Here is a 25,718-nt window from a genome sequence, read left to right as displayed (position 1 = left end):
TCCAGTAGATGGGTCTGGATCTTAATCATGGGAGAGGTATAACTATAGAAATATTTTTACGATTTTATTATTTACTTTTCCATTAAATGCTAATGTTCTCACAGATTTACTGATTTTGGTCTCAGGAAGGTGACTGCAGAATCAAAATGTAAATTCCTGAGCTTTTAATCAACTGAAAAGGCCTCGGGGGGGGGGGGGGTGATGGGGGGGGGGACTTGTAGGATTCTATTACAATTATTTTACCTTTTTTTTTTTTTTTTTCCGAGACAGGGTTTCTCTGTGTAGCCCTGGCTGTCCTGGAACTCACTCTCTAGACCAGGCTGTCCTCAAACTCAGAAATCTACCTGCCTCTGGCTCCCGAGTGCTGGGATTAAAGGCATGTGCCACCACTGCCCGGCATTATTTCACTTTTTCACTTCCCCCAAATATCTTTTGGGAAAAAAATTGGCTTGTATTTTTAAATTCAAATACTTTCTAAACTATGTGTACTGATCATGACAAAGTAAGTTTAAGACCACAGAAAAGGGAGTCTTAAACCTTTTGTTGTTATAAAAAAAATTTAAAATTAATTTCTTCAGAAATACTAATTTTTAATTTTTATACTTATTTAATATCAGTTGTTGCCTTGACTGAATATGAGGGAAACTATCCATATTAAAGAATGAGGCTGCAGCATTTACCTCTAGGAGGAATTTAAAAACTAGGGCACTAGTCCATTTAAATAGTTGAGTTGTGTTCTTTTTTGAAATTGAGAGGGTAGATAGTTCTTCAAAAGTCTTCCCTAACCTCAAATTTTATGTCACTTAAAAGATACAAGTGTAGCCAGGCGTGGTGGCACACGCCTTTAATCCCAGCACTCCGGAGGCAGAGGCAGGTGGATTTCTGAGTTTGAGGCCAGTCTGGTCTACAGAGTGAGTTCCAGGTCAGGTCAGCCAGGGCTACACAGAGAAACCCTGCCTCGAAAAACCAAAAAAAAAAAAAAAAAAAATAGATACAAGTGTTTGTAAAGAATTTAGGTAGGCCTTAAATAGGTGAATTGTTACTATTTTTTATTATCTTTTATTCATTTTTTAACAGTTCCATATGTGTATACAGTGTATCTTGCACATATCCAACTCTCACCTTCCCCTTCTGGGGAATACCCCCAACATGTCCCCATCTCACCTTCATGTCTCTCTGTCTGTCTCTGTTTCTCTCTGTCTCTGTGTGTGTGTGTGTGTGTGTGTGTGTGTGTGTGTAGCCCAGTGACTCCAATTGGTGTTGCTGGCTTGCTGGTCTTGACCAGAGCTACAGTAAGTCCATGAGTGCAATGGTCAAGTCATGACCAGAAGACACAAAGCATTCCTTTCTATCGTCTGGCTCTTACATGTTTCCTGCCACGTCTCTGACATCCCTGAGCCTGTGGTTGGGGTTGCAGACAGAGCATCCCACAGTTGTTAGTTACTGTGAGTACCTTGATTAGTTACAAGTCTCCACATTTACAGCCCAGAGCAAGAAAGGCTTCTTTGCATAAGTCTGGGAATATCCCACTGATCAATGGCTATAAACATAAATACCTAGGAAGTAACTTAGTAACATGTTTAGTTAGCAAAATAACAGTAATAGTTTCCCCTTAAGGTCTATGACCTTCCAATCCATGGGCTTTTGGCCAGGTTTACAGTATAAGGTATGAATTGATTCCTGTAGAGCAGGCCTGAGAGCCTATCAGAAAGCAGTTGGTTACCCCCTTCATGCCACTGTTGTACCATTGGTCCCATCCTGTGCTGGGTAAGACCATCAATATCTTTTTTCCCAAAGTGCTTGCATAGCACCATTTAGTACTTTTTTTTTTTTTTTTAAAGATTTATTTATTTATTGATTATATGTAAGTACACTGTAGCTGTCTTCAGACACTCCAGAAGAGGGCGCCAGATCTCGCTGCGGATGGTTGTGAGCCACCATGTGGTTGCTGGGATTTGAACTCTGGACCTTCGGAAGAGCAGTCGGGTGCTCTTACCCACTGAGCCATCTCACCAGCCCCATTTAGTACTTTTAAAACTAGTTAGCAGGAACTTTTCAAGTCAGTTCCAGCTTGATTTCTCTGTCATTGCAACTGAGGTGTGCTATGTCTTTGTCAAAAGGTCTTATAGATTAATTATGGTAGACAACCAAGAGCACTGTATTTTGGGGGCCTTTTAGGTCTCCTTGATCAGCAGCTCATAGGCATGCTATGCCTGGTACTGAGATTTTAGTTCAATAATCTATATCTGCCGAGTGTGTTACATGGTAATGACATCCTTTTCGTGTCTTATCCACATGAAATTATAGTTTTCATTGTTCTTAATTCTGCCTCGGGTTGTGCTGTTTTTCCTTTACTTTGTTCTTGATTGCTTTGAAATGCAGTTGCCTGCTGTTTAAGGCAGCTGCAGTAGAGTGCACTCAGAAGTGGTTATATTTCTATATTTAGAAAACCATAGGGTTTATAAAGCAGTTGCAGATTCCTTTGGGATAAAATGGTTTCTATAAATGTAACATTTTTAATGAAACTATTATTATCCTCCATTAGAGAAATAGAGCAATGACTGTGTGTGTGTGTTTGTGGGCTCAGCATAGATGGAAAACATTTTTTTCTTAAGAGCTGAGGGTATTTTAAATACTTACAATGAATCATGTGTATTTTATTTTTCTGTTCTTAATCTTGAATTGCAGAGCTTTTACCCAAGTATTTACCTTTGGTCCAACATTCCGAGCTGAGAATTCTCAGAGCCGGAGACACCTGGCTGAATTTTATATGGTTGAAGCAGAGATGTCCTTTGTTGAAAGCCTTCAGGATCTCATGCAGGTAGGTATACAGTTTGTCATTTTCAGGAATCTCTGACATTGTAGTACTTCTGCATTATAGAGATTTATGGGGTGGAGAAAATAGGAATCCATTTAATTAGTATATCTTAATTCCTACTTCACAGAGCAGTTGAAATCAGGCAGAGGTGTGTGTGTGTGTGTGTGTGTGTGTGCGTGTGCGTGTGCGTGTGTGTATCTGACTGATAACTTACTAATTACTCAGAAAAAATTAACTGTTACTATTTTAAATTCTATCAGTAATATTTGGGTAGTCTCTTAGCTTGGATTTATAATGTTCAATTTAACTTAACATAATTTAAAAATAATGAACTGTTAGCTTTACTTTCTACTCATTGTATGTCTTAAACTCCTATTCACCTAGTAAATGAGCATTTTAAACCATAGGCACTAAGGTAGGGTAGAGCCATGACTTTATGGCCACGTCCTTTTCTCTTAAACTCTGTGACAGATTTATTGCCATCAGAGTTCTTTTCTTGTCTTTTTTTTTTTTTAAGTCACATGTAAGAGGTAGAGACAGAGGCAGACAGAGAGACAGACAGACAAAAATATTGAGAAAGAATGAGACTAAATACCCAAGCAGGCCAGAGATCTTGGATCCCCTTGGAGCTTGAGTTACAGGCAGTTATAATCTACCCATCATGGATGCTGGGATCTGAACTTGGATCTTCAGTAAATAACATCTGAGCCATCTCTCCATCCCAGGTTTTTGTTTAAGATTTTAATTTTATTTTATTTTAAATGTATGAGTGTTTTACCTGCAAAGCCAGAATAGGGTATTAGAGCTGCTGGAACTAGAGTTGCAGACAGTTGTGAGCCACCTTGTGAGTGCCAAGAATCAAACCCAGGCAAGTGGTCTCACCTGCTTAGACATCTCTCCAGCCCCTGCTGGCAAATGTTTCTATTATTATTGTTATAATTATATATTTTTTTTTCCGAGACAGGGTTTCTCTGTGTAGCCCTGGCTGTCCTGGAACTCACTCTGTAGACCAGGCTGGTCTCAAACTCAGAAATCCGCCTGCCTCTGCCTCCCAAGTGCTGGGATTAAAGGCTTATGTCACCACCGCCTGGCTATTATATCTTTTTTTAAAGTCCACTTGTTATCCCCATCCCGATCCGCCCACTGACAGTTCCTCCTCCCCTGTCTCCAAGAGGATGTCTCCACCCTTCATCTACCCCATCAGACCTCCCCACTACCTGGGGCCTTAGGTCTATCCAGGGTTAGGTGCATCTTCTCTCACTGAGGCCAGACAGGGCATCCTCTGCTATGTATGTGTTGGGGGCCTCATATTAGATAATGTATGCTACCTGGTTAGTGGCTCAGTGTCTAAGAGATCTTGGGAGTCCAGGTTAGTTGAGACTGCTGGTCTTTCTGTGGGGTTACCCTCTTCCTCAGCTTCTTCCAGCCTTTCCCTAATTCAACCACAACAGTCCCCGGCTTCTGTCCATTGGTTGGGTGTAAATATCTGCATCTAACTCTTTTAGCTGCTTGCTGGGCCTCTCAGAGGATAGCCATGCTAGGCTCCTATCTGTAAGTACATACATCAATAATAGTGTCAGGTCTTGGAGCCTCTCCTTGAGCTGGATCCCAATTTGGGCCAGTCACTGGACCTCCTTTTCCTCAGTCTCTTCTCCATTTTTGTCCCTGTAGTTCTTTCAGACAGGAACAATTATGGGTCTTAATTTTTGACTGTGGGATGGGAACCCCATGCCTCCACTTGATGCCCTGTCTTCTACTGGAGGTGGACTATACAAGTTCCCTCTCCCCACTATTGGGCATTTCATCTAAGGTCCTTCCCTTTGAGTCCTGAGAGTCCTTCCAGGTCTATGGTATATTCTAGAGGGTCCTCCCCCCACCCCCCGACCTCCTACCTCCTAAGGTTGCCTGTTTCCATTCTTTCTGCTGGCCCTCAGAGCTTCAACCCTATTCTCTACCTGCCCCCCAATACCTGATCATGTTCCCCTCTTTCCCTTCCTGCCCCCTCTGCTACCCAGGTCCCTCCCTCCCTCTGCTCACCGTGATTGCTTTCCTTCTCCCTCCCAAGTAGGATCGAGGTGTCCTCACTTGGGCCCTTCGGCTTTGTTAACTAACCTTCTTGAGCTCTGTAGATTGAATCCTGAGGATTCTGTACTTTGGTTTTGTTTTGTTTTTGTTTTGTTTTTTTTTGTTGTTGTTGGGTTTTTTTTGGCTAATATCCACTTCTTAGTGAGTACATACCATGCATGTTCTTTTGGGTCCGAGTTACCTCGCTCAGGATGATATTTTTTAGATCCATCCATTTGCCTGCAAAACTCAGGATGTCCACGTTCTTAATAGCTGAGTAGTATTACATTGTGTAAAAGAACCACATTATCTTTATCCATTCTTCCATTGTGGCACATCTGGGTTGTTTCCAGCTTCTGGCTGTCACAAATAAGGCTGCTTTGAACATGGTGGAACACGTGCCTCTCTGGTGTGGTGGGGCACCTTTTGGGTATATGTCCAGGGGTGGTATTGCTGGGTCTTCAGATAAATCTATTTCCAGTTTTCTGAGGAACCTCCAGGAATGCTCTTGAGCACACTGCCTGTAAGGAAAGGATCAAAGCAGTGAGGAGAGGGCAACGTTGAACTTTGATACATCAACAGAGATGGCTTCATTTTCCATGAAGACGTCAGAAGCTAGAAATAACTTTTCCTTCTGTGTACAGGAAGGAGGGTTTTTGTGCTTTCCCCTATCACCCAGGTATTTGACGTGGTTAGCTAGCCTTAAAGAAACACACCCTTGAGTAAGGCAGTGCCTTTGGGCTGGCAGTTCCTGAAGAGTCAGTCTGTCAGCAACTAACATTGCCAGATAATGTATTTGGCCATGCATTGCAATGCCTTCCACTGCTTATGTAGGTCAGTGTCACTCATGGGACATTGCTGCTTATCCTTAAAGGAGTAGGTGGTGATGGGCAGGGTAGTTACTACCAGTATGTAATGGCCAGAGCCACAGATGGCTTTCAAGGCCTTATCACTCGCAAAATGTCTTCTCTTCCTCTGAGGGATTATCTAGTTCAAAATGCTAGTAATGTCTCTGGAAAAACCCTGGTGCTGACTATGTGCAGTCAAACTCTGAGCCTTAAAGAACGGTATGCATTCCTTAAACAGCTTTATTTGCGCCCACCACCCAGTGTTATTTTTCTTCACTTAGATACTGAGTGCACTGTGAGGAAAGGAGCCACTCTCAGACCTCCCCATATCTGCCTCTACCCTATTTCTACTGCCTCAACATAGACACCAAAGGGAAAGGTTATGAAGATTAATATGTAAATTGTTAGACACGTGGCAAGATTGCAAAATACTTTCATTTCCTCAAGTTTTTTTCATAAGAACATTGAGAAATGGATAAGTAAGTTCCACTGTGGTGAATGTAAACAGAGTGCAGTTCCGGTTTTCATGCAGTGGGTAAAGGTAAGTGCTGCCAAGCCTGACGACTTAAGGGTGAGGCCTGGGAGACTGGCAGAAGAGGAGAGCTGACCTTCACAGTAGTACTGTGGCATCACAGAATTAATCCACAAATGTAGCACTGGCGTTGGAGATGGTTCTATGGTTACGGACAATGGCTGCTCTTCTAGAGGACCTGGGTTTGATTCCCAGCACCCATGCAACAACTCACAACCGTCTTTAAGTACAGTTCTAAGGGATCTGATGCTCTAGGGGTTATGGTTTCTACAGGCACCAGGTACACACATGTGCACAGTCATACATACAAGCAAAACATACATATAAAATAAAAAATAAATCATTTTCAAAATGTAATAAAATTTAAAACATACTTGAGCGTATCGTTACTCCATTCTATTTTCTCTCGTTCATTCATTCTCTGTTGTTAGAGTTGTTTATAGATATTTTAGCTGATGGATTTTTAAGCACTAGTGATAAATACTCAAGAATAACGTGAACCATAACATCAGTCATTTTATCACCACCCTAAGATATTCTTGCTGGTATTATTATATATATACATATATATGCATATATATATAAGTTTATATATATTGATATATAATAATACCAGCGATATATATGTGTGTGTATGTATGTATGTGTATGTGTGTGTGTGTATATATATATATACACACACACACACATATATATATATATATATATATATATAAGTCTGGGAGTAATATACAAGGTCAGATGACCCAAGAGGGATGAGCCATTGTGTGTCTAGTGGCTTTGGATGAGGAGACAACTCTCTGACACTATGAGAAACACACAGTGGTTTCCTGTGACAGTTTTGATTTATGTCTGTTTTCTTAGTATCACATTCATGTAAACTATAAGTTTTCAGGCATATATCCACCTGGTACTATGACTACAGTCAAATTATGGAACAATTTTGCTCTTACAAAACAGCTCCGACTTATTGCTGCCTTGCATTCTAATTCCTCCCATTGTCAACTGCTCATCTTCTCTGTCTCTCTTGAGTAATTTGCCCTTTGCAGACTGCATGTGTCCAATGTCATGTGGACATTCTTGTGTCCATACCTGACTGTCTTCTGCTGTTTAGTATACTATATATCAGACTCTCCTGTTGTCTGGGTAGTTCCCTGACACAGGCTCACCACAGTCATTTACCATTCCTACTGAAGAACATTTGTATTAGTTCAGTCTTGAAAAGCAATGAAAAAAGTTTCTATAAACCTTCCAGTGCAGGTTCTGTGAGAACATAGTTTTCATCTCTCTTGGGTGAGGTCCAAGGAGTGAAGAAGTGAGATCTAAGGTTGATGTTTGTTTTTTTTCAGGAATCTGTCCGGTTTACAGGGTAACTACACTGTGTTACATTCCTGCAAGCAATATGCAAAGACTAGTTTGTCTACTTAGCACTAGTAGTTAGTCAAGGATGTGCTTGTATCTATGAGTCTGTGAAAGAGACAGATATACACTAATTAATGAATATGTGTGATTCTATTACCTATGTACCAGCATCATGCTGTGATTTTATTTTGTATTTCCCCAGTATATCTTGAGGGTTTCTGTGTTAAACATCTTGTCATCTGCCTAGCAACTATCAATTTCTAGTGTTAGTCAAGTTGCCTGTTTTCTTGTTGTTGAACCTTGATTGTTTTGGTTTTTTGAGATGGCATCACTGTGTAGCCCTGGGTGGCCTTGAACTCAGGCATTCTGCCCCTCCACCCCCTGAATTCTGGGAAGATATGCACCTCCACACCTGAACCTTTGTTGTTGAGCATTGAGATTTCTTCATTTTCAAATATATATCCTTTTTCAGATACATAATATGAAAATATTTCTCCTAGTGTTGGCAGTTTGTCTTTCCACTCTTTTAGCAATATCATTCACAGAGAAATGGTTTTAGCTATGGTAAACATTAATTTGCCATTTTAGCTTTGGATATGATCGCACAAAGACATGACTGGAGAGGCAGAGGCAGAAGGATTATAAGATCCAGGCTAGTGTAAGCTACAAAGTGATACTGATTCAAAAAGACAAAACAAGAATTACCATAAAAAGTAAATCTTAAAGACCCTGTCTTATATTTAAAAATTAAAAATAAAAAGAAGAACACCCATTTGGGCAGTTTCCTTCATAATTACACAAGAAGACCTCTGACTGATTTTGTGAGTCTTGGTGCTGACTCATGCAGTCAGTGACAGCTCAGCACTGGGATTGGTAAGGATGAGGTGTCAGCACCAGCAAGATGGCTCAGCGTGGATAAAGTTTTTGGCCATGTAGTCCTGATGGACTTCAAGCCCAGGAAGCCTCGGAGGAAACGGAGAACCAGCTGTGAAAGTCGTCCTCTGCCCTCTGCCATGGACCGCCGTGGCGCATGTGTGTCGGCAAGGCCAGGCAGTTAACTGTACTCATGAAACTCAGCATTAAGAGAGAATATTGAAGTTTGGGTGGCAGATTTGCTACTTAACTCACTCTACTAGTGGGACTCAGCATCTGTTGTCGAATGACTCAAAATATAAATCTTTTTTTAAACACAGAAAAAAGTAACCTCCTGCTTCTCCTTTTCTCCCAGTGCACTTAAGTTTTGACTCGGTGTTATAAAATTTTTTATTCATGAATCATAAGTAATTAATAAAGACTATTTTAGTAATTTTTATAAACATCTTGTACTCACCCCTCATCGTAGTTCCTGATTTTATCAGATGTGCTTCTAGAACTCAGTCTGAAGGTCAGAGTTTGGGATGGAGGGCAGGATTTCCATCTTCAAGTTAAAGTTTTTACTCCTAAGACAGCAGTTAACAACACAGGCAGTCAGACTCATTCTTCCACAGTCCAGCTGCTCTTCCCTCCTCCTGCTGTTTACTTTGCTCTGTAATTGAGGGACATCACGCAGGTACTTGGCTTTATCTGTCTCACTGCTGTCTTGGAAGGTGATAGAGGCTGGACCTGGATGTAGAGGGCCTTTAACCGCCAGTTGGTTGCTCTTCCTTTTCTCAAGTCCCCTCATTCTACTTTCTCTCCACTGAGAGGTCTACTTTTCTTTTTATTTTAGAATGTAAACAGTCTGCATATGGTCCTTTTAGAGTTTTGGTTTTTTTGAAACAGGCTTTCATATATCCTAGAATGATATTGAGCCCTTGATCCCGTCTTTACCTCTCCGGTGCTAGGGTTATAGGTGTGCCTGTAACTGCCACTGCCACGCTGTCCAATTTGTGCAATGTTAGGGAGCTAAGCAAGCACCTCCCAGCTAAACCACACTCCCAGCCCTCCACATATCAATAGTTTACGTTTTATATTGCACCTATAGTCAACTGTAGAATATGAAGGCCTTCGAACACTTTGGCCTGGTTTAATCGAGTCCCTTCAACTTTTTTTTACTCTTATTTCATTTGTGGATTCTTCTTGTTTTTCTACCCCCCAAATTATTGTCATAACTACTTATGCTATTGGTAACTCAGAAACTCTTGCCTGGGTGTGGTAACATTAATAATCCCGGTCTTCTCTGTGAGTGCGAGAGCAGCCTGATCTACATAGCGAGTTCCAGACCAGCCAGGGCTGCTGAGACCCTGTCTCAAAAGATATGAGTAATTAAACAAGTAAAATACTTCAGAAATATTTTCCATTCTCGTAACTGCTTTCTTCTAAGGAAAACAGGTCACCCATGAGTCTTATGGGGATATGCTTAATAGAATTAATTCTCATATACTAATTTATATTTTAACAAATAAACATATATACAATTATTATTTAGATGCATGTTGTTGCTTCTTAAATTTTCAAGTTTCCTTTCATTTACCATTGACTGACCCAACCACTTCACAAAAAGTTCTCTCTTCACAAAGTCTAATATCATGAATATTTCTCTGAACCAAGAGCTAAGCTAGTATACAGGGTTATTTAATATAATTCTCACAACAGTCCTGTGAATGAGGTGCCATGATTGTTTTAATTCTGCAAGTGAGTTTATTGATAAGCAAAGAGACAGTTAGTCAGTGATGGCTGTTCATTTGACAGCTCATAATTCATTCAGGGATTAACAAGCTTAGTTGAGTTTTAGTTGCTGGAAGCTAGAGGAAAATCCTTCAAGCCCTGAAGCCTTGGAGGTTTTTGTATAAAACTAATGCTCAGGCAATTGTGTCTCATTCCTCTTAGGTCATGGAGGAACTCTTCAAGGCGACCACCGAGATGGTTCTCTCACACTGTCCTGAAGATGTTGAACTGTGTCACCAGTTCATAGCTTCTGGCCAGAAGGTAATAAGCTTGTGGATACAGCAAAATACATAGCTCCTTAAGTATATTAATTATATATAGTGAATATAATTCATTACATTTAAACTCTGTTGTCTTTTGTCTTATCAAGGGCAGACTAGAACATATGCTAAAAAACAACTTCCTAATGTAAGTAGATATTATGATTTTTTTCTGGATTTTGATCATACTTGACTACTGTAGCATATTGAGTTATAATTTTTGTTAATGTATCTCTGTGTTTATCATACCAGATCAAGGCAAGACCCAGATTCTAATTATTTTTATTGCTCTTATACTTAGCTCATAGTTGAAAACCCATGTGTTATTAAATAAATGAATCATACCAAGATATAAGAAGGTAGAAATTGTGGTTTATATTACTAAAATGTATACCTTGTATAGTAATCCCTTGACATCCCTGGAAATTGGTTCCCAGAGCCCCAGATATACTAAAATTTGTATGGTTGAGGCCCTCTATAAAATATCATACTACCTGCATATAACCCATAGGCATCTACTATATCACCTCTAGAGTACTTATAACTACCACAGTGAGTATGTCAAATGCCATGATTAGATCCCCAAAGTAAACTAAGTAAATCACAACGCTTTTCCTTTTTTCCTCACTTTGGAAACAGTTTCTGGAAAGGCAAAGAAATATCCTTTATGCATATCAAGAAACATACTTAGAGAGACTTTAGAAGCCCATTAAGGATATCCAGTGTCAGAGCTGTAATCTGAACTTGAAAGCCACGCTTTAATTAGGAGGGAGTGGGGGAGGGGAATGGAGATCGTTATCCCCAGAAGAAATGTTTGGAATCATTAGTTCTTCATAATGAAACAAAACAACTGTATAAAAACTATTGCTTCTTAACGTTTCTCAATGTAATTGGTAGAGCATACAAAGTAATTGACGGGCTAGAACAATGTCTAAGGAAGGAGCTGCAGACAAACTCTTTCGTGTACAAATACTTAATTTTTGAATGTACTTATCATATTATAAAAGTTAAACATGTTTTAAGTCAAAGCAATTAATATTACTAAGTAGTGGAGTCAGAAGACCACGGTGCCTGTGACTCTTACTCTGGAGGAACACATGACAATATAAACATTAGACACTCTCTTAGCCATTGAAAGCAGAGGCTGAGTCAGCAGACTGCCTCTTACACAGGATAGAGAGCTCTAGCAAGTTGCTCATGTTCTCCCTAAGCTTTAGATTCCCTTCTGCACAATACTCAGCTTTAATTATTACTCCCACAACCAGCCACCACCACTGCTTGCTTAGAAATGCACAGAGCGTAATTTGAATAAAATGTTCACTCTAGAACAAAGTCTGTCACTCAAAACATGGCTTTGGGAGCTGGCTTGCTTTTTTTTTTTTTTTTTTTTTTGTACCGTAAAAACATTTTCTAGTTCATTTGTATAGGTGTGAAATTCAGAGCATAAGTTTGTACTAGGTAGATTGAGTTCAGGGTTCTTCAGAAAGCTTTGTAGATTTAAAAAAAAAAAATCATCCGGAGCACTGTCACAGTATCTCTTATAATTTGCAAGGAAACTGGTGTGTCTTTGCTACGAACATGTTCATATGCTTCTGGTCCATGTACATACATTTTTTAATGACCTTGTGAAAGGGAGGCCATTAAATTTGGCAGTATACTTCAGAGTACATAAAAATTAGGTTTTGACCCAATAATCCTGTTTCTCATATGCACTAGAGAGGTGTTTAGTCATGATTTAGAGTAGCAAAAGATTGAAAACATCTGAAATACCATTAATGGGTAATTAGTTAAAGTAAATAAACACACATAAATATACTTAGAATGTTGTGTTTTAATTCAAAAAATGAAGTTCCTACCAAGTGGTGGTGGCACATGCCTCTAATCCCAGCACATAGGAGGCAGAAGCAGGCAGGTCTCTCAGTTCGAGGCCAGCTTGGTCTACAGAGTTCCAAGACAGCCAGGGCTGCACAGAGAAACTGTTTCAAAACAGGTTTTGGCAGTGGATGTAGCTCAGTTGTTATCGAGCTTCTCTCACAAGCATGAAGAATGACATCATGTTCAGTCCTCAGCATCACATAAAACTGCATGTGCTGGCATTTGCTTGTAACCCCAGTGCTCAGGAAGTAGAGGCAGGAAGATCAGGAGTTCAGGGTTACCTTCAGCTGGCCAGGGCCACATGAGACCTTGTCTAATGAAACACAGTTTTCATTGCAATACAGTGTTCAATAACATACAATCTTGAGTAAAAGTGTATATGATATATGCTCTGACATTTACTAAAATAGGTGTTATAAATATTCACATACTTATTCATAATCTTGTAAAAGAGTACACAGGTAGTGCTAACAGTGCGTATACTATTAAGAGGAGGGACTGGGAAAGTTTCTCAGAAATTCAGAGCACTTGCTGTTCTTACAAAAGGACCCAGGTTCAATTCTCAGCACACACACATAGTGGCTCACAACCATCTAAAACTCCAGTTCCAGAGGTTCAGTGCCTTCTTGTGTCCTCCATAGGCACCAGCACACATGTAGTGTACATACACATACATAATCATAAATACAACATAAAGTAAACTTTAAAACGTAAGAAGAAATAAATTCTGTGCCTGGGGAACAAGGCAAGAGATATATATGCTTTTATTTTCCCTCCCTCCCTTTCTTCCTTCCCTTCATTTTCTCTCTAACCATCTTCTCCCTTTGTTGCTCAGACTAGCCTTGAACGCCTGGGCTTAAGCAGTCCTCCTACCTCAGCTTTTAGGTGTGCACACTCATGCAATGGAGTTTTCTCATGGTAGGCATGAGAAGTTTCTTAGTGAGAAAACCAATACTAGTTTTCCTCAGCAGTCAGTCCTAGAATGACTAGGACTATGTTAAACTATGTTACAAAGGCTTTTACCAGGGCCTGAAGAAGTGCTCACGATCTGACTGCCTTCTTACCAAATTCCTTGGGATTTCCCCCTGGCTCAGTATGCTCCAGTCACGCTGACCTTTTTGTTCCTTAGTGGGACAGACTGTTCCTCACAGAAGGCCCTGGACTTGCTATTCTTTTCATCTAGAATATTCCTCCCAGTTATTTATACAGCTCTTCCCCACCCCACCCCCGTTTTCTGCTGCAGGTTTCTCTTCAGATGTCACCAACTCAGAGTGCCTTTCCTGAACATCTCCTCTAAAATGGCAGACACCTGCCCTACTGTATCCCTACTGTATTTTTCTTTGTAATAGTTCTCTATCACTGTTGTTATTTGTTTAGTTTGCCCCACACCTCAACGCACACATCTTGGCCCCAAGAAGGCAGAAGCTTTATTTTGTTTGTCATTTCCCAGTACCTAGAGTAATGCTTAGCATCTAGGAGCTGTGACATACATGATTGCTAGACGAGTAAATAACTGATAACTTCTAGAAAGGCCTTTTACTCTTTGAGCCTCAATATTCCATACCTTTTAGTAGAGCATTGACACAGCATGGGTACTGAGAAGCTCTACTTTCTGACCGGACTCTTGTGTCCATTGCATGCTGGCCAGGAGTGGGACTAGTAAACAGCCACTTCTCTTCATGCAGATCTCATTTCCGTAAGGTTAGGTCAGCCTGAACTCCTGATTGCCTGGTACTCACTCATGGCCTCACAGATTATATTGGAATTGGTTTGGTTTTCTGGTTTAAATGGGCCTAGTGTAAAAATCTTCTGTGGTGTTAACCTTTATTCACTTTTGTGTTGTTTTCTCCCAGCATTTCTTATACGGAGGCAATTGAGATCTTAAAGCAAGCATCCCAGAACTTCGCCTTTACACCCAAGGTAGTGTGTGTGTGTGTGTGTGTGTGTGTGTGTGTGTGTGTATGTATTGGTGACATGAGAATTTGTGGAACTGTGCATAGACTTAGTGAGTTTGGTTTTTTTTTTTTTTTTTTTTGAACATGGTTGAGAATAACTTTGAGATGAGTCTCACTGTGAAGCCCTGGCTGACCAGGAACTCATTATGTAAACTAAGCTGGCCTGGAACTCACAGAGATCTAGGTTTAAAGGTGTACACCACCATGTGTGGCAATAAAAATGATTTTAGAAGAGAATTCTATCATTTGGAATAGAAATAATTAAAGGCTTTAAAGGAATATACCAAGTTTAACAAGATGAAAATTCAAAAGGGAAAATGATAATTATAGATTATTACTGTATAAATCAAGTAGTGTTTGCACATGTATATTCTAAATAATGTTGAAAGCTGATAGACAAAGAAGTTATAGGATGAAATGTATTTGGGCAAAATATTAAACTGAGGCACACAAACCTAGTAACTAATGAAAGCCTATTATGAGCGACTGATTATCACTGCAACAGATGAGAATCTGATCCAACAAATCCAGTGAGACGGATTCATGGGAGCAGTTGTAAGTGGCGGGTGTGCGTGCACGCTCTGTGATACAGACGTCAGGACATGTCCAGACCTCTTTTCTACAGACCGAGAGTACATTCTCAGTTAGGAACTGCAACTTGGTTCCACCAAATACCAACTACTACAGCAATGTTTTCTTTTTCTTTTTCCCTCTTTCAGAAACTAGATTTTTTTCATATAATGTTCTGATTATGGTTTCCCCTCCTCTATTTCTTTCAGTTCCTCCCTTCCCCTTCCATACCCTTTCTGTCTCTCATTATAAATCATGTGAGTTTCTAAGAGATAATATAAAATGAAACATAATAAGACAAAACAAAAGCTAATATATTAAAACTGGACAAAACAAACAGAAAGAAAGTCTAAGAGAAGGCACAAGAAGCAGAGACCCACTCATTCACACTCTTAGGACTCCCATAAAAACACTAAATTGGAAGCCATTATTCATGCGGGCCTTGTGCGTGCTGCTTTAGTTTCTGAGTTCATATGAGCTTTGATCATGTTGGTTTAGAGTACCTTGTTTTCTTGGGAGTCTTCCACCCTCTCTGGATCTTAGACTCTTTCCACTTCCTCTTCTGCAAGGTTCCCTGAACCCTGAGAGCAGTGTTTGATGGAGACATCTCATCTAGGGCTGAGCCTGTCTGTGGGTGTCTGTATTTGTTCCCATCTGCTGCAGGAGGAAGCCTCTCTGATGATGGCTGAGCAAGGCACTGACCTTTGAGTATAGAATGTCATTAGGAGTCATTTTATTGCTACCTTTTTTTAAAAGATCAGTAATATTTTACCCTAGATTCCCTGGGCTATTTAGTCTCTGGTTTTTGGTCACCAAACAGTGTCGGGTATAGGTTCCAGTTCGTGGAGTAGGCCTTCGGTCAAATCAGATATTGGTTGGTTACTCCAGCAAGCTTTGTGCCACCATTGAATTAGCATATCTCACAGGTAGGACTGCATTATCAATCCAAGGGTTTATGGTTGGGCTTTTACTTATGTGTTTGTTTGTTTTGGTAGCTTGCAGAGTACCTTCTATGCCAAGATGACAGAAATTAGGGGTAAAGTTCTTCATATACAGCAGCTCGACTTCTCAACATTGAGTGAGTTATTCAAGTGTTGTCTTTAGCAGTCGGGGCTTCCATCAGTTTGTGGAGAGCAGCTGATAGTCTAGGCACTAATCTGGGTCATTTGGTGATTCCCATGAGACCCCCCACACACACACCAATAGTGCAATTAGATGTAACCTAAACCCAGTACTAGAAGCTTCATTTAATGACAAGAGATAGCCAGTTGGGGCTCTGTCCTTCCCCCATTATTTGGCAGTTTCAGTTATAGCATCTTCATATATATATGTCTTCAGTGCCTGAGATTCTCACCTCCATCTCTTGTATTCTGTTGATGAGGCTTGCCTATGAGAGTCCTGTTGCATTCCTAAATTTTTCATTTTCATATTTTCCTTAGTTTGGGTTTTCTTTATTGATTTTATTTCCACTGTCAGGTCTTAAACTGTTTTACTCATTTCCTTCTGCTGCTTGTTAGTGTATGTTCATAGCTTTCTTTAAGGATTTTTTTTCCTTCCCTCTTTAAGAACATCTATCTTTTTCATAAAGTCTTTGTCATATGGTTCAGCTATGCTAAAATACTCAGGACCTGCTGTGGGCTCTAGTGGAGACATATTGTTCTGGTTGTTGCTGATGTGTTTTTACATTGGCATGTAGCCTTCTGAGTTTGGAAACATTGTAATTCTTCCCCACGATATCTGGTCTTGTCATTGTTGGGTGGGTGTTTTGTTCTTCAGCGATACTGCTAAGTGTGGCCACTGAGGGTTCCAGGTAAAATGTGTTTCTAGGTATTGAGAACTGACCCAGGAATGAGGGATGATCTGAGGGTGGGCTGAGGGGGTCCCCGGGAGAGAGAAGCAGGATGTTCCACCAGGATCTGCTGGGTCCTCTCGGAATGGAGGTAGAGAGAGTAATGAGAGGCTACCACAAGTAGTCTGTTACAAGCTGAGACTGGGGGATTAGATTTGGAGGAACAAAAAGAGGTGAAGATACATGGCCCTGCCTACTTTCCTGGCTGGAATGACCTGTGGGTTCCCAGGGAGTGCCTAGTAGGTTTGCGAGCTGGGATAAAGTAATGAGTTAGAAGTGAGAGATCCGTATGACCCACTGAAGAGCATGGCATGGCTGCGGCAAGTATTTTGCTACAGAGCTTGGGGATGAGACTGGAGGAATGGCTTTAGGGTAGCTGGGGAAGAGGTTACTAACTTTAGTTAGCATAACTGCTTCCCTGGCTGGAGTCTGGTAATGCTGTCTTCCCTACCCCACCCCTGGTTTCTCTCTGTAACCCTGGCCATCCTGGAAGACCAAGCTAGTCTCGAATTCAGAGATTCACCTGCCTCTGCCTCCTGAAAGCTGAGATTAAAGGCGTGCACCATCACTGTCTGGGTGAATAATGTTTTCTTACTTTTAAAAAATTTTTTTTCTTTGTTTCCATTCCTTTATTACACATAACTGATGTATGTTGCTTTTTTTTTTTTTTTAATTAAATTGCCAGTGGATGTTTTGATTAACACCAAATGGAGATATGGTAGGGGAAAATATTGATTGTGTGATATTTCCTTTCTCCATGAATAACATGTTCATCCAGCTTTATCTTCCAGTTAAGTTATTTTTATGCTCATTTGGTGCAGACCTGCTGCATCTTGTTAGTCTGTAGCATACAAACATACAGGAGACCCCCTGTGTCTTTTGTGGCCAATCAAACATCTGAGAAGTCAAGACTAAGAACAAAGTCATGCTGACCTCAACAGAAAAACCTAGTAATACAAATAAACCACCTGGATTGGGGAATTGTAAATTTTTTAACCTACCTTTATAAAATCAGGGGCAGTTTTATAATTTTTGTTTATCTATAACCATTATATGCAGGCCAATCTATATTTAAGTAGGAGAATTACTCTTAAGAAAATGAATCTAAAATAGTTTTCCCTAATTCCTCATCTTGTTCAAATTTCCTGTTTAAAGTGTTTGGGGTAGAGAGTATTGCCAAACCTGTGGGAATAGTAAGGTAATATGATGTGCTATCTATGCCTTTAAACAATCCTTTACCATTGTCCCGTCTCAAGCTGTCATATGCTCTTAACACAGCTTATCAGTAACTAGAGCTTCTTTGCTGGATCTCATGCAGGTCAGATGGCCTCCAGCTTCCGATAAGGGTGATGCTGATTGTGTCTACCTCCCAATGGCTGGCATTATAGGTGTGTGCCACCAGCCAGCAGCACTTGTGGGTTTTAAAGTCAGTTAATTCTTTGTGTAATTTCTTCTTTGATATTTTCTGTCAAGCTTCAGGAAGTCAAGAATGATACCATTTTGGGAATTCTTTGCTTGTTTAGTTTTTGGGTTTTTTAAACTACCATATCGAGTACTTAAAATGCCACCTGGAATTTAATAGTCACAGTAGTATTTACTAAATAAATAGACTGAACAGTATTGCTACATAGTCATCAAAGAACATCTTGCATATGAATTGACTTTTACTAAAATAGAGATTGAGAAAAGCCATCTTGATAGGCTCAGTACTATCGCCCATTGTTTAATTTCCTGAGACTTAGAAATAGTAACTAGGGGAAATGCTCTAGGTAATATTAATAAAAATGCCATAGTTATGCATCAGTTTTATCCTTTTAGAAAGTGTTTTGTTTTCTTGCCTGTGCTGTGCTTGCTGATGCTACTCCCTGAGACGGGGCACAGAAACAATAGTGTTTATCTACTGATTTCAGCTTTCATCTTTCCGGGCCTTCTGCTGTTCTTATTCTCAAGCATTCCCCCTTTGGTTTAGTCAGCTGTGTGACCTTGGCAGACAGCTGCACACATCATTGAGCTCCAAGGGCAGAAAGCTGGTAAAGGTTGTTTTCATGTGTGTACTATAGCCCTTTCTTCTTGTTTCTTGTTACAGTGGGGTGTTGATCTCCAAACGGAACATGAGAAGTACCTGGTGAGACACTGTGGCAACATACCAGTCTTTGTCATTAATTATCCATCAGAACTCAAGCCCTTCTACATGCGGGAGAATGAAGATGGTCCTCAGAATACAGTAAGACGATTATACGTGTGGTTCATCTTCTGAATCCGAATCCTCCTCGCCTTGTTTCATTTCATTAACTTTAAAAATATTCTTAAATTATATCCATCAGTCCTCCCACAGAGCCCAGTGTTCTATAAACATACTTCTCATTTTTCTCACAGGAGGGGGGGTCTTAGTTTAGCAGATTCAAGTGTGAGTGGGTTTCATTTTGATTTTGATTTTCTTTGAACTACTGAGTTCAGGAAGTAGCCTAGAACACTGGACAACAGCACCAGGTTGATGTCAAGTTCAATATTGATTAGGAGACTCCTGGGAAAGTAAGCTTGCTGGAGCATTGATAGTATCACTGGCATGATCGGGCAGAAAAACAGTTGGCTTAGAGGTCTTTTGTCTCGGCTATATATAGACACGATGAGGGGAGGCAATGGAGGGATTGGAGAGGTCTTAGTAGATCACCTGTCAGGGGCCTCATCTGCCTTCTCTGTCTGCCTGTATTGGTCCTCTGATTCTTCACTGTTTCTAATTGATTTTACTCTTCTAAGTTACTTTTTCTTTATTTTCTTTCTGCTTACAAGATGAGATATAATATAAAAATACTTTGACTTATAAGACTTATTAAATTGTTTTATATGTAACATTATTAGTTATGTTTGTGAGACAAATATGTTTATCTCAAAATAGGTCAAAACCTAAATTTTGTTGACCAGTATCTCAGCACTTTTAGAAAATGAAGGTTCAGCCGGGCGTGGTGGCGCACGCCTTTAATCTCAGCACTCTGGAGGCAGAGGCAGGCAGATTTCTGAGTTCGAGGCCAGCCTGATCTACAAAGTGAGTTCCAGGATAGCCAGTGCTATACAGAGAAACCCTGTCTCAAAAAACAAAAACAAAAACAAAAACAAAAAAACAAAAGAAGAAGAAAAAGAAGGTTCTACTCTAGCCCACAAGTAAGCAAAGCATCCCCGCCTTCGGTACACAGGTATCAGACTGAAAGTGTTCTGCTTTCTTCTACACTGTTATAAGACTGTGTCACAGACTGCCAGCTTGTCTTGAAATCTTAGAGCAATTTTGCTTAGAAACTTTTCTCTATTTACAAATGAAAACTTACAAAGATAATTTAGCTCTACTATCCCTACCCCACAGTTGCACAGTGCATTCTCGTGTTCTGCCCCTCATCACTGTACTCCATTCTAGACCGTGGTAAATCCTCTGCTTGAGCCTTTCCTTCTCTGTAAAGATTTGATTTAATTCGGGTTGCCCAGCCACGGGGAACCACCTCACATATCTGTGTAGCAAGTGAAGAATTGGTAACATTATAGCAATGCGTCTGTTTCCCACCTAAATGTAACTTTCTTGGTCTCCGCTGCTCTCCCTCCTGATTGAGCCCTGTCTGCTTGTTTGCACTTTTACATCAGCTACATTTTCTGCTTCTTTTTGTTACCTGGATAGTTTCCTCTCTGCCACCACCTACTGCAGCAGTTCCTGTTCAGCTCAGTAACCACTCAGTCTTCATCTATCTGCAACTTCTTATTCTTACAACCCTCTTGTCCGTCTTGTCTTGACTTCGGCCTCTTGTGGCATCATGTCCTCTCAGTCATCTCTCTTTTCACTGGTCACTCTAATTACTCTCTACAGATTTTTTTCTCCAAGTTTATAAGATGTTGGAATTCCTTAAGTCTAATCCTACATCTTTGCCCTTGCCAGGTGATTTCACATGTTCCAATAGCTTATCATTTTTTCTAACATAATCGGAAATTCACTTTATATTTAGCTTCTCTTTAAAATTCTGGACTCAGATCTTTATTATTATTTTTGTTGTTATTTATTATTCACTTATTTATTGGAGGGCACACATGCATGCTGCTGTAAATGAGTAGTGTTCACTGTGTGGAACTCAGAGATCCACCTCAGGCCATCAGCCTTAGTGGTGAGCACCTTTATCCCCTGAGCTGTGTCATCTGCTCTGGACTCTCTCTTACCACCTCGTTGATTACTATGTTATGCTAAAGCAACCAGAACCAAGTGCATGACTTCTCGCTCCCCTCCCCAGCCATCTTCCATCTGTTCTCGTTCTTCCTTTCAGTAGGGTCTCACTGTATAAGCCTGGCTAGCCTGAAACTCAGAGGAGAGCTCAGAGAGGTCCACCTGCCTGTGCCTCTATCTCAGCCCCCTTGGAACTTAGGTTAAAGGCGTGTGCCATTGTGTTTGGCCATGAACTTGTAATATTTTCTTTCATTGTGATTTCAGGTGTAATCCCACACCTGAGTCATCTCTGAAATTTCTTTCTCACAGTGAAGTGCAAATCATTTCTAGATTCTGACATTTTACATTCTGAAATGTATCTCAAATCCACTTGTTTATTTTAATTTCTGCTTTTACCTTTTAGATTAAGATCTCTTCTGTGTCTTGCCTTCATTTCCCTGTGGCCTCCTAACTGTTCTTCCTGTGTCTGCTCTTTCCTTCACAGTCTCTGTCTTCATTTTAGCATGAGCTTTTGGAAAATAGAAGTTAAAGCTGGGTGTGTTAGCCCAATTCTGTAATTCCATCACTTGGGAAGATGAGTTCAAGTTATCTTCATCTACATAGTTTGGGGCCAACTTGGACTAAATGAGACCCTATTTCAAAAATAAATAAATAAATAAAATCTAAATCTGATCATGTTAACCCCTTTCTTAAAACCAGTAGCCTCCTGCTGCTCCTGCTAAGCCAAGTATAACTGTTCCTGACTCTGAGGCTCTGTTACATCCATCTTTGTCACCTTTCTGCCAGTTTGGACATCCTCCTACCTTGGGTTCCTGCATATGCTTTATTTTGAATAGTCTTCCACACCTACATAATTTTATTTTTTTTCCAGATCATGTTTTTCTCATAAGAACTTTCTTTGACCATTATAATTAGTCATAACAGCATTTTTACATGCTGTTAAGCTTCAGACCTAGAACTGCTCACTTGTTAAGATTTAATGTAACTTTTTATTCATTCTTTGAGAATTTCCTATCCGTATGTAATATATATATATTTCTAGAGGCCACACTCCTAGAGAAAAAAGTCTGACTCTTCCCCCAGCAACCACCAGCTGCCAGTTGTGCCTCAGGGAGGGGTGTGGCCTCAGGAACCCCTCCTCCTTCTGTTGGAATGCTGGCTGCCTCAGGGAGGGGTGTGGCCTCAGGAGCCCCTCCTCCTTCTGTTGGAATGCTGGCTGCTTCAGGGAAGGGTATGGCCTCAGGAACCCCTCCTCCTGTTGGAATGCTGGCTGCCTCAGGGAGGGGTATGGCCTCAAGAACCCCTCCTCCTCCTCCTGTTGGAATGCTGGCTGTCTTGGTCTTGCGCAGGTGACCACAGCTGCTCTAAGTTCCATGGCCCTGTTATAGCCAGAGGACAGCATATCACAGCAGTCTACCCTCAAACCTATACTTCCCACCATCCTCATCCATGATGGTAAATGAGTGTGAGATACATGTCTTCTTTGGGGCTGAGCAATCAATCCACAGACACCTGTTTTCTGCACTTTGACCAGTGCTGAGTCTCTGTATTAACCACTGTCCACTGCAAAAAGAAGCTCCTCTGGTGAGGTCTGAGCCCTGCACTGCTCTATAGGTGTAAAGCTTAATGTTTAAAAGACATTTTTATCCTTTTAGCAACGTAGTAGTAGTAGGTTCTCTTCTAGGGTTTATTATCTCCATAACTACAGATTCTTGGCCATGAGCCCTAAATCCAGTGAGCAAGTGATTGGTTACCCCCAAAACTCATACCATTGTTTTACCAATGAGCATCTTTGCCAAGCTACTAACTCTTAATCCATCCTAACCTTTAACACACGGTTTTTTACTGACACTGTCACTACTTAATGATTTTCCTTGACCTATAGATCTATTTTTTACTTATCGATACAGCCTCAGTGCCTAGCATAAAGCCAAGGACATGGCAAGTATCTAATAATCTATTTTGTGTCGGGACAGGTGATTGGATGGATACAAACCATCAAAGCTTTAGACACAGGGTGAGCACAAATTCGTAGTAACTTGATTTGTTAAGGAAAGTGGGGCCAGGCTGGCTAGGAATTTTTACTATAAATTTCTTGAGCAGTGGCAGGAATATAAAAGAAAATATAATGGCCCAGAGTTACATACTCTTGGCTTCAAGTTACAGATCCGTGTGTTATACATTATGTGGTTGAGCTAAGTGTGGTGGTACATACTTTTAATCCCAGCACTAGAGAGACAGAGGTAGGCAGATATCTATATCTTCAAGGCCAGCATGATCTACATAGTGAGTTCCAGGTTAGCCAAGGGCAACATATTGAGACACTGTCTCAACAAGACAGACATCAGCAATAAAAATAAACTATGTGATTGATCTTAGGCAAGACACTGAATCCCTCTGAATTTTAATTTAAACAATACATGTCTGTGATCACTCTTGGTTCCTAGAAGTTGGACTGACCCAGCTGGGAAAGTTTTAGGTGGGACCGAGACTATCTAGGCCTGTGGATTGGTAATGTATGAAAACTGAGAATTACTGTTTGGAGTAGTGGGAAGTTCATAAGTATGGCATGGCGTTGTCTCTCTTCCATTTTAACTTGTGATAGCTTTGTTGTGAAAGATACTGTAATGCCCAGTGTCTGTGTGTGTGACACCGTAATGCCCGGTGGCCTGAATGTGTCCTTCTTACCTTTGTACATTCTAGGAGGCCAGCAATCTCTTAACAGTGCCTCAGATCATGCAAGCACTGTAATGAGACTTTGGTGTGCTTCCATAGTTTCTGGAGTACTGTAGCATATAGCTTCTCATTACCATATTATTTGAACATCATTTAACTAAGATATTTTCATTAGCCATAGATAGTACCATTTATATTACCAATCTCCTTTTTTTCCTGTAAAAAGTGCCTGTTTCTACTCCTAAAAAACTTGAGTGGTGAATGTACAAACCTTGGCATATGAATAAATAATGTATTTCTTTCAGTGGGACTCTAATTACAGGTTTGGGGAAGGTTTGTCAGAGTTTATGCAAGAAATTTCTCCTAGTTAGCTTCAGCTGTCAACTAGACAGCCCACAGATATCTGGGGGAAGTCTCCATTAGGGGATTGCTTCCATCAGATTGGCCTTTGGGCATGTCTGTGGGCTTTCTTGATTGCTAATTGATATGGGCAGGTCCGGTCCACTGTGTAGTACCATCTCTAGGCAAGGGATCCTAGGCTGTTTAAAAACTCTATCTGGTGTGGGCTCAATGGTTAAAAGCACTAGCTGCTCTTAGAGGACCCAGGTTCAATTCCCAGCACCCAAATGGCAGCTCACAACTGTCTGCAACTCCAGCCCCAGGCCTCCATCAGCACCAGGTACACATGTAGGTAAAACGCCCATACACATAAAAATAAATAAAAATTTTAACTTTAAAAAGAAGGCTAACGAAGGAGACAGAGGAGTTAAAGAACAAAGAAAAAGCAGGCTGAGCAAAGGCTAGGGAGCAAGCCAGTAAGCAGCTTCCTGCATATTCCCACGTAAAACAGAAGTGTTTCAATGCTGTTTTCTCCAAGCAAGTGAAAGACAACGGCAGAGAAATATTTAACCTGTTTTTAAAACTTTGGGCTAGAGTAATAGATAGAAGAGTGGTTTTCAAATTAGGGTGTTCGTTCATTCCACCCACTCAATAAAATGAGGATATACAGACTTCGATAATAAAAAGCACACTAGATTGAGAGAAAGCTGGAGGTTGGAACTCTAACACTCTTACAGCGTATCTGTATGACCTTTTACAAGGCTCTGCAGGCACAGGCACAGAGCCTTAGTATCTCCCTCCTTACAGTCAGAAATTTGGTCTAGACCTCTGAAGTGCATCTCTAAGCCTCTGATTTCATGTAACCTGTTTTTATTTACTGGCATATATAAGAATAACACATAAGTTACAATGCATAAGTTTGTAATTTGAAGGCCTAATATAATGAATCTAAGGAAACAGAAAATACCATGTGCTCTTGGTTACGGGACATTGATTAAAAACCCTGAATGTAAATGGAAAATATGCAGCTATATGAATGGCTTCTCGGGGAATAGTCATTCGTAACTTCCACATGTGACTAGGAAAAGTAACCACCCAGCATTTCTGAATGAGATGGATTAGGACCACCAGGTGGGGTTAGGATTCTCAAACTCTTGTCAGCAGTATTTCTATTACTATGTTTTATTTAGTATTACATCAGAAATGATGAGACATCGATGGCCATTCAGTGAAGTATACACTGCGTAGTCTCTTGGACAGGCAACCAAGGGATAACTAGTGAATTTCCCTAGCCTAATGAACTATACTATGTCAAAGTAACTTGATCCTTGAATCGACAGAAATAGTAAAGAAATTGTTAATTTTACTTAGTGATGACTAATGATTTTCCTGGCAATTTAGATCAAATAAAAGTATGTACTGCAGCCTATCTCTGATTGTTTTCAGGATCTTTGTAATGATATGTGTACTTTGGATTGTAGATTCCTACAATCAAGAGAGAAATTTGAAACTTTGACGTGTGTGATAGATTTGTAAACTTTTATTGCTGTTCTGTTTCTCTCCATTTCAATCTCTTCATTTCCTTATAGACAATGAGTTTAGTTAAAGCAGTAGACATAAAAGAGAATACAGATGTCTTCTGCCTTCAGGTAAAGTAGAACTGTAAAGGAAGTTGCACTGCAGGCTAGAGATATGACTCAGTGGTTAAGAACACTGACAGCTGTTCCAG

At 40.3% G+C, this 25,718-nt stretch overlaps 1 protein-coding gene across 7 annotated transcripts in view; it reads left to right on the top strand.

Annotated features, from left to right (window-relative positions):
- Positions 1–25,718, top strand: part of Nars2 (asparaginyl-tRNA synthetase 2, mitochondrial) — a 105,949-nt gene that overhangs the window by 63,790 nt on the left and 16,441 nt on the right. For 6 of the 7 annotated variants that reach the window (XR_003837109.2, XM_085841515.1, XM_029479176.2 and 3 more), the window contains 5 exons: positions 2,689–2,821; positions 10,433–10,531; positions 10,641–10,678; positions 14,259–14,325; positions 18,866–19,003. Coding sequence is in view for 6 of the 7 variants with exons in the window: in XM_085841515.1 (XP_085697641.1) it covers positions 2,689–2,821; positions 10,433–10,531; positions 10,641–10,678; positions 14,259–14,325; positions 18,866–19,003 (475 nt within the window). In the remaining variant the exon portion in view is untranslated. The remainder of the gene's footprint in view (positions 1–2,688; positions 2,822–10,432; positions 10,532–10,640; positions 10,679–14,258; positions 14,326–18,865; positions 19,004–25,718) is intronic. The other variant, XM_085841516.1, reaches the window with a different exon arrangement.

Source organism: Mus caroli, unplaced genomic scaffold, assembly GCF_978045245.1.
Source record: "Mus caroli unplaced genomic scaffold, Mus_caroli_1 scaffold_8, whole genome shotgun sequence".
Lineage (NCBI taxonomy): Eukaryota > Metazoa > Chordata > Mammalia > Rodentia > Muridae > Mus > Mus caroli.
This window is presented reverse-complemented; position numbering and strand designations above follow the sequence as displayed.